The 12,044-nt window shown below is 35.3% G+C and overlaps 1 protein-coding gene across 1 annotated transcript in view; it reads left to right on the forward strand.

Annotated features, from left to right (window-relative positions):
- Window positions 1–12,044, forward strand: part of trappc9 (trafficking protein particle complex subunit 9) — a 213,192-nt gene that overhangs the window by 4,666 nt on the left and 196,482 nt on the right. The window contains exons 3-8 of the mRNA XM_084130741.1: window positions 1,953–2,098; window positions 3,409–3,534; window positions 5,496–5,522; window positions 6,590–6,711; window positions 10,118–10,243; window positions 10,328–10,544. Coding sequence (XP_083986867.1) covers window positions 1,953–2,098; window positions 3,409–3,534; window positions 5,496–5,522; window positions 6,590–6,711; window positions 10,118–10,243; window positions 10,328–10,544 — 764 coding nt within the window. The remainder of the gene's footprint in view (window positions 1–1,952; window positions 2,099–3,408; window positions 3,535–5,495; window positions 5,523–6,589; window positions 6,712–10,117; window positions 10,244–10,327; window positions 10,545–12,044) is intronic.

The following is a 12,044-nucleotide window of genomic DNA, read 5'->3' on the forward strand; positions in this document are numbered from 1 at the left end:
CAAAAGTCCCACGACATGATGGTTTTGCCTGTAGGTCAACCGTGCATGATCTTCTATCCTGTTTCATGAGTTTTGCCATTTTTTTTTCATGGTTGTTTTTTCTTCCCTTCTCTTGTTTGGCCTTGTTTTATTTGTCTTTCTTCTTTTCTTTCATACTGTCCTGTGAGTTTATTATGGGGTGTGAAAAGGTGAGCCGGTAGTTCTGTCTCCTGCTTTAGTTCATTCTCCCCCGATCAGCCTCTTCCTCTCCCCTTCAGTGACACACTGCTTGGACCTCGATTCTCTTGTGTCTCAGTCTAGAGTAGAAAGGTCAAACTCATTTTTGTGATGGAAATCGCTGTGCAGGAACGGAAAAAAAAGCTTTCAGCAGCGTGTAATCTTTGTGTCGTCTTTGAGTCGATTGTTTAAAGGTAAAACATGGGCAAGACTCTCGGGGTCCTGGTGCCTGACAGGGTCAAGTGTCTGATCAAGAATACCGCCTCTCTCTGTCTGTCTCTCTCTCTCTCTGCTTTAACTGCAGAAGATCATGGATGTCATTCAGTAATTCATGAGTGATTGCACGCAAAGCTTTGTGCTCATCTCATCTACGGTCACAGCATGAATTTGAATATGGCATCCATTTCTAAATATAATCTGAGTTTAGATGTGTTTGCTCCATTGTAGGATGGAGGTTCTTGATCTGCAGTTAAATATAGATTATACATATATTGTTTATAAAGATGATGTTAGTTAAAGAAATAATATTAATATTATTATTAATATTATTTTTAAATATATTTGTATTTATAATACATATAATATTACTAAATATTTAATTAATACTTTATGTATTATTTAATAAATATTAGGGATTCATGGATATAGACATTCTGGATAATATAATATAATATAATATAATATACATTATGTGTTTATAAATATTATATTAATTAATGTAAAGCAATAATATTAATAATTCTATTTTTAAGTATATTTTTATTTATACTAATGAATATTAAATTAATACCTCATATGTTATTTATCATTATTAGGGATTAGTGGATATATACATTTTGGCTAATATAATATAATATAATATAATATAATATAATATAATATAATATAATGCATAAATAAGCATTGCAACTTGTATTATACTCCTAAGTTATTGCCTTGTAATGTCTATAACTGTTTTGCTGTGTGAAGTTTATACTAATTGATCATTAATTAAAATAATAATCTTGCTTTCACACTAGAGTTCCTGGCATTGAAATATTTAAAGATTTAGTTAACAGTTTTGTAATCAGTCATAGGACAAAAAAATATGCTGCTTGAAAAAAAAAAAAAAAAAGAATATATATATATAAAAAAAAAAAATAGTCCAACATTGGCTTAATCAGACTGTTGCTGATCATTTAATGTTATTATATGGTCACTGATACGTCATCCTATATGTAAAAGTAAATATTTATGAAAGTCTTAAATATGTTTCTCCTGTTTCTCTTCTGTCTAACTCTCTCTTGAATAACACTTGACCCTCTTGCACACTATCTATAGGGCTCCTTCCACCACAGTTTTACCTCCTCATGTTTGTAAACATAAACCCTTTTTTTTTTTTTCGTTCCTTCATTCCCATGGGATAGACATCAAGTTGCTTTTGGATCCCTTTAGCTGAAATCCCCAGTGTTTTGCCTGTGCATCCCCTTCCCTCTGCATCCATCATCTCTTCACCTCCAGCTTCCCTCTCTGTCTGTAAATACTGGGCTAAGACAGAAGACAAAGCTTGATGCAAAACCACATCAGCATATCTGTGCTCCATATAAGGCGAGCCAAAAGAGACGACATCGATCCACCGCTGATAAAAGATCTTGAATTAAACATGGCTGACGTCACCTGCACTTGGCTGCGAGCGCTGATGAAGAACTGAGCCGTGTGTGTAAACGCTGAGTGTTTCTCTGACTGCTCTTCCTCAGGCACTATAAGAAGCGCTGTCAGGGCCGCATGAGGAAGCACGTGGGGGATCTGTGTCTGCAGGCCGGGATGCTGCAGGACGCCCTGGTGCATTATCACATGGCCGTGGAGCTGCTGCGCTCTGTCAATGACTTCCTGTGGCTGGGAGGTAAGATGAATGATTCATAGGGGGTGTTCACACTTGCCAGGTTTGTTTCCAGGTGCGATTGCTCTGTTAGTGTGGTTCATTTGAATAAGTGTGAACGCTGCCATCCAAACCTTGGTGCGCACCAAACTGGCGAACCCAAACCCACCTTTTCAGGGGGATATATGATATATCTGAAATATGAACGCAACATGGACCAAAGACAATGAACCCAAAACAGGACGTGATGTCATAACCGTAAAAAGGACAGAATGCTCAAGCATGTTACGTTCAAACATAGCTACGTTTCCCATCACAGTTCGGTACAGGCATCGGAACCATCGTCTCCTTGCAGCAGATCTTCGTTTGTGTGTGTAACAGTAACGGAGGAGTGCCTGGTGCTGTTTTGACTCCTTTACACATTTTCTAAGCTTTTCGTGAGTTCTTAGCTGGTAAAAAAATATCATGTGTACGCACATACAACAAGCCCGTTTAGCCCAACACACAGCACTGTTTTTGATGTTTGGTAAGTTCTGTTGCAAAATATGCCACAAAATATACATCATAAAAGCTGTATATTTTAGCTTTTTTGTTTTGTATGTTTAGGTTTGATGTTAAAAATGACAGTGTGAACGCTAAGCGAACAAGGACTAAATGTAATATTTTCTTTTTCGGTCCGGACCGAAAGAACCAAGAGAACTGAACTACATGTGTGAACACACCCTTAGACTTGGTTTCACCCTAAATCAGTATTTTAGTACCATTGAGATACTATTTTAGAGAAGTATTCGTATTTTGAATTGTTTAATTTTTATATGTTCTGTTTTTATTTTTATTTTAGTTAAAGTTTTAGTAATTTTTTGTTTGTTATATATATATATATATATATATATATATATGTACTGTATATGTTTCTTTCAAATCGTTTTAACCAACCATAATAACCCTGTACCCAAATATCTAAAGGTGGCCATTTCCTCAAATGTAAGAATGGCATGAGAAACCAGTATTACAACATCTCGGCTCTTAGAAGACTAGTATTACAGGAACTTTACATGCATTATGTAACTATCACCTCATGTACAACCAAAACACTTCAACATTAGAATCACTTACATGCCTGAGCAAAGTTATATCCAATCTTTAAACTCATGATGACCAGCTAACAAAGTAAACCCAGTCACTTTCATCACTTTCTCCAGCACTTCAGCTCAAGCAGCCGAGACTTTCTCAGTCTTTGCCGAATAGATCTTGCTTTCCCAAAGGCCTGCATGACAGATTAACTCTCCAGTGATGAATTAGAAGAGTGAAAGTGTTTCTGTTTTGTTCCTCAGCTGCTTTGGAGGGACTGTGTTCTGCGTCTGTCATCTTCCATTACCCAGGAGGCACTGCGGGGAAGAGCGGAGCCCGTAAACCTGGCGTCTCCTCTGCTGCCGACGCTGGGAAGAGACACAGGCCTGGTCAGTGCGGTCAGACACATCTGTAGCGTCCCTTTTTATCTGACTAAACTAAAAATATCAAGATGATCCATGATTTTCTGCTTCATATTTTCATTTTGGTTGCTTGAGTGATTCTGGAGTTCATATTTAATTCTGGAGGATACAATTATTGTATACCTTCTGCATATCTTTGCTTTGATTCATTCATAATGATACCAATTATATGTGATTTGCAAAACTTTTTCTTCTTCGCACACTCATGTATTTAAGGAAGAAAAGCAAGGGTCTCCTATAGAAACTCAGTATGTTTTTATTTACATCATGAATGAATGTGTGTGAATAAGGTTATCAGTGAATGAGGTTGGATGTCTCCTGTGTGTCTCAGACGTTATTTACTTCTCTTGGTTTGATGTTTGTTTCATCTGGAGTGAATCGTCACCTTTTCTTCGCAGAAGCAGCAGAAGTGTTCAGTCTAAACCAGAGACAGTCATTATTACATTATTATTAAACCTGAGTCAGTTATGCTGATCTAGAACAGGAGCGTGAGAGTGTTCTAGAGCAAAACACAAGACAAATGTTCTGTTCTTTTCTTTTCTCTTTTTTGCTTTTCTCTTTAGTTTTTCTTTCTTTTTTCCCTTTCATTTAATTTCCTTTCTTTTCTTGTCTTTTCTTTCTTTTTTGTCTTTTTTGCTTTTCTTTTTCATTTTCATTTCCTTTCCTTATTTCCTTTCCTATTTCCTTTCCTTATTTCCTTCCTTATTTCCTTTCCTTATTTCCTTTCCTTATTTCCTTTCCTATTTCCTTTCCTATTTCTTTTCCTTTCCTTTCCTTTCCTTTCCTTTCCTTTCCTTTCCTTTCCTTTCCTTATTTCCTTTCCTATTTCCTATTTCCTTTCCTTATTTCCTTTCCTATTTCCTTTCCTTATTTCCTTCCTTATTTCCTTTCCTTATTTCCTTTCCTATTTCCTTTCCTTTCCTTTCCTTTCCTTTCCTTATTTTCTTTCCTATTTCCTATTTCCTTTCCTTATTTCCTTTCCTATTTCCTTTCCTTTCCTTTCCCTTTTTCCTATTTCCTTTCCTTATTTCCTTTCCTTATTTCCTTTCCTATTTCCTTTCCTTTCCTATTTCCTTTCCTTATTTCCTTTCCTATTTCCTATTTCCTTTCCTTATTTCCTTTCCTATTTCCTATTTCCTTTCCTTTCCTTTCCTTTCCTTTCCTTTCCTTTCCTTATTTCCTTTCCTCTTTCCTTTCCTTTCCTTTCCTTTCCTTTCCTTTCCTTTCCTTTCCTTTCCTTTCCTTTCCTTAATAGATTTTTCCACATTCATTTGCATGTATTAACATATACAGTACATAAGACTGAAAACACTATAACATAATATTTGAACTCATTAACATTAATTCACACGTTTCATTTGCTAATTAATCCACTGTGGTGAGGTTTGCTCTACAGATTTATGTCTAAAAGGGCTTTAAAAAGTATTTGCACACTTTAAGCCACAGTTAAAGCGAACGTACAATTTGTCAAACCAAATGACATTTATTTGAAAGAAATATACACTTTCCAAGTAAAACATTTAACAAAAATGACATTTCACATTTGTGATTAAAAATGATACAAATAGATGCTGTTCAAAATAAAGAGAAAAGCTCTTGATTTGTACAAATGCCATTTGGTTTGATTTTAAGTGTGGCTTAAGTGTCCAAAGACTTTTTTTTTTTTAAGGCTTTGATAACATATTCAAAACTAAGAGAATGAATCATGTTTAAGCTTGCATGCTTCTGTTAACAGCCATTATATATAAAGAGTCCACCTCTCAGTTCTGCATGTCTGCTGACGGCTTTTTCTCAATGTCAGGATCATAACAGATCATTTAGTGCTGTACTAACACTGCTTACCATCAACTGCAGCTTGTGCCAAGAGTGAACCAGGCTCTCTCTCTCTCTCTCTCTCTCTGTCTCTCCCTCTCTGTCTGTGTCTTCAGGCGCTCAAGAAGTTCTCATTGATCCAGGTACAGTAAAGCACACGTGTAGCTCTAGATAAGGGTTTTATTCCTGCCCGTTTGTGCTGTTGTGATGTAGTTTTAGTTGCTTTGTTGTGCTTGTGCATGTGTGCAGGTGTTTTGGTGTCCTTTTGTGTTTCTAATCTCTGATGGCAATGAAAATATCTGCAGTGATTTCAGTGCATGGATGTGAATCCTTACTGTTAAATCCAGCGGAAATGATTTATAGCTCTTTTTTTGCAATCATTAGATGTGATGTTTGTGTTTTTTGTGCCTGATTTTTGCAGTAGTATTTTCACCATTACAAAATCTGCAGTGCAGACACTTACTGATCAAATTGTTTCTTGCTATTAAGAATAACTAACTTATTTGGTTGACCTCATGATTGATTTAGTTTATAGATCTTAAACACACAGGCTTAACTTGTTGTTTATTCTAATAAACTTAACGACATCTGCTCTTTGCTGACACTAGAGGTCAGTGTTTGTTTGAGTTATATGATCACAAACAGACTTATTACACTTAAGAGATTTAATTTGCATAGCAAAATCAAAAGATTAAATATTTTAAATCGATTTCTCATTACTTTAAAGAGTTTTACAGTACAGATACAGATACATAACTTTATTTATGAAAAAGATACAGGAGGTTATTAAACTGTAATGAAAGATTATGCACTGATGAATCGTTCAAGACCAGGGATATGGATTAAGTAAACAGGGTGAATTTGTTCTCTCTCTCTCTCTTTTTTCTAATAAACGTCCTGAGTGTGTAATTATTTCTCTCATTCCTCTAAACATGTTTCTTGATGACTTTCATATTTAATTCAAGAAATTGCTTGTCGAGTTCCAGGTCTTGCATCAGACAAATGGGCTCATTTGCAGCATCTCATATCTCAGAGCTGTTAAATGCAAAATAAAATCTTTAGTGTTATTACAGACCTTGGGCTTTATAACATTTGAAAATAAGGTAGCATGAATGCAAGCATTGCATTAGCATGCAGAGAACAGAATGAACTTTCTTTTCATGTATCATGGAGCATTAACGTTGGTTCTCTCTCTTGTCTTCCTGTCCAGGCGCTCTGACGACCAATGGCATCAGTGCAGACACGAGCGCTGAGATCGGCCGAGCCAAGAACTGCCTGAGTCAGGAGGACATCATTGACAAATACAAGGAGGCCATCTCTTACTACGGCAAGGTAACTTCATGCACAGACATGCTCTGTCTGAGAGGATGTTCTCTGCTGTGGAGGATCAGTTTTGTTTCCTAGAAGCGGCCATGTTCACAAAGCCTGCATTTTTTTAAATCAAAACTACTATAAAAACAGTATTATTGTGAAATAACTGATGTGACATGACAAGAGAGACCTTTGTCATGTCATTTAAATTCAATTCTATGTGAATATATTGTAAAATTTAATTTATTTCTGTGATCAAAGCTGCATTTTCAGCATCATTACTCCTGTCTTCAGTGTCACATGATCCTTCAGAAATCATTCTAATGTGATTATTTGATACTCAAGAAGCAGTTTATGATCATTATTATATTTTATATTTTAGTGCAAATAATGTGAATGTATTCTATTCAGGATTCTTTGAGGATATTTTTATACTATTATAAATGTCTTAATTAAATTTATTTTTGCAGAAACCGCTTTATAAACATAGTTTTGGCTCTAAACTCTGGGTAACATTTTATTACTGGGGTTCATTTGTTAAAATCAAAATATTGCTTAGTTATTTAATTAATTAGTATTATTTAGTGGGCCTGAGCTAACAATGAACAGTTGTATTTTTTTTATTAACTAACATTACCAAAACACTGCCACAAAATGTACTGTTAATTTTAGTTTTTAACGTTAACTAATGGGACCTTGTTATCAAATGTTCCCAAAATCAGGCATGGTTAAAGCCGTTGTAAAATTGTTTTTGCAAAATCGTTTAATTATGAAACAAATTTTTTATTAAACATGGCCATAATAAGTAACACGTCTTTCAAAGCCTTGTTATATTGATTTTACCCCAGTTAATGGAGTTTTAAAGGTGCCGTAGAATGGATTATTTTATTATTTTATTATGTTTCCTGGGGTGCCCTTATAATGTTAGTATGTTTTTTAGATCAAAATTTGTTATAATTTAGAAATAAAAGGCATATTTCCTAGCCTGATTTCATCACCTGGTTTGAACACTCTGTTTGAAGGGGCGTGTCTGCTGTGAGACTTCAGTGTTGTTGCCCACTGCTGTGATTGGCTGACATGCTTGCATATGAAATATCTGGCATTACATGTGGACCTATCTGGAAAACTTTTACTATTACAGCTATTATACGTTTTTACTATTACAGCTATCGGGATTAACGAATCATGAGAAGTTTTTTAAGTATTTAGATCTATTCCAGCATTGAGCAGATGACAGCCTGTTGATCGCGTGAATGAAGATCTTATCACTGCAACGCGATATACTGATGCATAAACAGTGTTGAACGACTTTGAGAGAAAGATTATCTGTCTGAACTTGAACAATTACACATCAGAAATTCACATAACCCACTGGTTCTTCAGAGGCTCGGATGAAGGAGCTAAAAAAATATTTTTGTGTTCATTTGTAGTTACATCCAAACTGAGCAACTGCCATGCTTCGTTCGCTCGTTTGCAAGCCACGATGTCTCTCGAGGAAAAAAAAAAATATCGCGCTGGATCTAGATAACACAGTGTAAATTATCGTTAATAAAATTACTTCTTACCGCTTGCGGGAATATAACGTTAGTTGAAATTGCCCCCTTCGTCCGTTTGAGACGCCGAGAGAAGCCTGGCTGCTTGATATTGTTCCAGGTTAGAAAAACAGTCCGTGGTGAAATGGGCAGAGCAACTTTCTTCGAATTAAACTGTAGCGGTATCCGATTATAGATAGATTATAGATAGATCTGCCATTTTCCCTATGATCCTCGCTTGTTTCTTCACCTGCAGAACTTCTGATGATTCGGCTGTGCAGTTTCGCCTGGCATTGAGCATGGGCTGGCATATGCAAATTTTTAGAGGCGTACATATTAATGATCCCAACTGTTGCGTCACAGTTGGTGTTATGTGGAGATTCGCCTGTTTTTCAGGGGTGTTTTTCAAAAACGAGATTTAAATAAGAAAGAGAAAACTATGGTGTTTGAGACTCACTGTATGTCATGTCCATGTACTGAACTCTTGTTATTTGACTATGCCAAGATAAATTCAATTTCACATTCTAGGGCACCTTTAAGTGCACATTTCTCCGTGCCGTGCCTAACAACGCTCTTTAACTGTGGTAAAACCACTTTAAAACGCAGCTTCTGTGTGGGACATTGTTTTATTAAACACTCAAAGTTGTGTTTCATTATTCATCAGCTCTCGCTCTGAGATGGCAAATTTTTTATGCAGGTGTTTTACCCAAAATGGCTCTCCTGAAGTGCGTCTCACAGCAAATAGCCCCTAGAGATGGTCTAGATTCTGGAATTAAAATATCTTTGTATGGTGCATTTTAAACTCAGTGTTCGTGGCTCATGTAAAGTCAAGTATTTGACCCCAGTCTTGTGAATTGAGCCGCTCGCGCAGTCTCTGCTGGTCTCGTTCTGCCAGCCGCCAGCGGGGGACACTGCAGCCTTGCAAACGCAGCCGTTTGTGCCGCTGACCACTGCTGAGCTTTGATTTTCAAATATGATGACACATCCTAAAGAGGCTCACCAGCACGACCTTTCTCTGAACCTCAGGTCTTTTCAGCATTGCAATTTATTATCCGGATGGTCTCAGAGTGCAGTTTTTACAGTCTGAAATTAAATTTCAGTGTGATTGAAATGTCAGCATGATATGGCCATTTTTGCAAAACTGTTGTGCAATCAAAACCATATTTCGTATTGTATTAACTGATTTAATAATTCAATTATTAAATAAAAAAATTAAATAAATAATTCCTGAACAGAGGCACACACGAGACAACCTTTTTTTTTTTTACCCTCAAATTTTTTTTTGCCATTTATATTTTAATCAGTGAACCTCAATATTGCAAGTTATTGCATTTATGGTCTCAGAGTGTGATTTTGACAATCTGAAATTGTAATGGCAATATGATTTAAAATATCAGAATGATCTGGCCATTTATATTAAATGTGCACATTTTTTTTTTCACTATTTATTATTGTATTCAAAATATTATCTTAATAGTATTATTATAATCAAATTAATAATTTAATTAGATAATTTAATAATTAATTGTATTTATTTATTTAATAATATTAAGTAAAATTAATAATTTAATAATATATATATATATATATATATATATATATATATATATATATATATATATATATATATATATATATATATATATATATTAAATTAGTACATTCATTGAATAAATACAAAATAAATTCTTTATTAAAATAAATGTATATATATTTTTTAAATTAAGCTTAAATTGCTCTAATGGATTATATTTTTGGGCTAGGCCATGATTAATTGCATTAATTTATTTTTTATAATATTTTTTTAAAAATAAATAATTAAGGCACTAAATTAACACTTTAAAGTTGACAGCTCATAAGTCAGGAAAAGGCAAACGTTGTTGTCTGTGTTTCAGTATAAGAGTGCTGGAGTGATTGAGCTGGAGGCCTGTATTAAGGCCGTCAGAGTGTTGGCCATTCAGAAGCGAGCCATGGAGGCGTCTGAGTTCCTGCAGAACGCTGTTTACATCAACCTCGGCCAGGTGAGCGCATGTACAACAATGTTCAGTAAAACCGCAGCAAGTCAGTCAAGTTGCTCTATGAGGAATGATCCTATCTGTGTTCAGCTGTCAGAAGAGGAGAAGATCCAGCGTTACAGCGTCCTGTCAGAGCTCTACGAGCTCATCGGCTTCCACCGTAAATCTGCGTTCTTCAAACGCGTCGCCGCCATGCAGTGTGTGGCTCCCACCATCCCTGAGCCGGGCTGGAAGGCCTGTTACAAACTCCTGCTGGAGACCCTGCCGGGGTACAGCCTCTCTCTGGACCCCAAAGACTTCAGCAAAGGTAACACAAGATGCTTCTTTAAAGGGCTGTCAAAGTTATACTGTCAGAATTATTGTTTCTAAGGCTGTTTTATTGTGTTCTGTGTGGTTTCTGAAGACAGGTTGGAGGAGTTTCCTTTTATTAATAAATGGTGGCGAATTATTGACTTCATCAAAAATAGTGATTCACAGACATTGTATGGTGGATTTGAAGGATGGTTTGAAGGACAACGTGTCTGAAGTTCCACCAGTGGGTGAAAAACACTATCCATTATGTTACTAAAAGCACGAGCAGAGTAATCAAAAAAAAAAAAAAAAAAAAAATTTCAGTTTTAGTAATTTTAGAGAAATGTTGCCTTGAAAAAATGAACTGAAATAAAATAAGTTTTAGATTTTTCATCTAATATTTATTTTACTCCAGATTTATTTCTATTAACGGAAATTAATTTGAATAGTTTTAGCTTTAGTTAATAACGACACTGTACGGAAGCCCTGTCAATTTTTTTTTTCTGCCTGTTTTTGTGTGTCTAGAGTTGTTTTCTATTTTTTTTTGACATGTTAGAAGTTACAGTCCCATTCATACGCAGATAATATATATATCTTTACACCACAAGGTTAAAAACGAAGGCGTAACAATATTAATTCAATCATTAACAGCGACTGTCTTTATGTAAGTTAACAGATCTTACATACATTTTTTACATTGCAGTGCAAAAGAACAGTCAGACTCTAAATAAAAAGTAATAATCATTCTTTTTTTTTTATTCCGTATTTGTAATATTATATTTATTTGGTCCTATATTTATTTACAATTAATCAGTTTGTGAATGAGACTAAAGGTCCTTGCACATTGAGTCTGTATTCTTTCTAGATATCTAAATTTTCGTATGTATTTTTTCTAGGGCTGAACGATTAATCGCAATTTACATGTAATCGCACTTAAATCGAGATGGCTTATCGCGATTTTAAAATCGCAAAGGCTGCGATTATTTTTTATGTGCAGCTTGTCATTGATGTACGGCTCTGTAAGCAGAGGTGGACAAAGTACACAACTTCCTTACTTGAGTGAAAGTACAGATACTACTGGTCAAATATTACTCCGTTACAAGTAAAAGTTGTAAAGACCGATTTTTACATAAGTAAAAGTACAGAAGTACTCGTTTTTAAAAGTACTTAAGTATCAAAAGTAAAAAGTAAATGTCAATGCATTGTTTTATTATTGTTGCATTGTTGAATGTAATACTACAGTACCTTATGCCTCTGAATCTATGCCTGCCTTACCCTCATATCAATATCACATTTATTTCTAGAACACAGTTCCAGTAGTGGGATTGAATATGAGATTGAATAAGTGCACTCAATAACGTCTACAATGGTTTCGGACACCCAAATGGCTGTTCCCTCAAATAGTGCCCTTGGCTTAGTTTTTTGGCTTTGACGTCAACCCGACTTTCATTTCCAACCAAAATCCAATGTCTGTCCGACGTCGGGTTCTGACGTAAATCTGACGTCGGGTTCTGAC

This window comes from Abramis brama, assembly GCF_963993115.1.
Source record: "Abramis brama genome assembly, chromosome: 12".
In the NCBI taxonomy this organism is placed as follows: Eukaryota; Metazoa; Chordata; class Actinopteri; order Cypriniformes; family Leuciscidae; genus Abramis; species Abramis brama.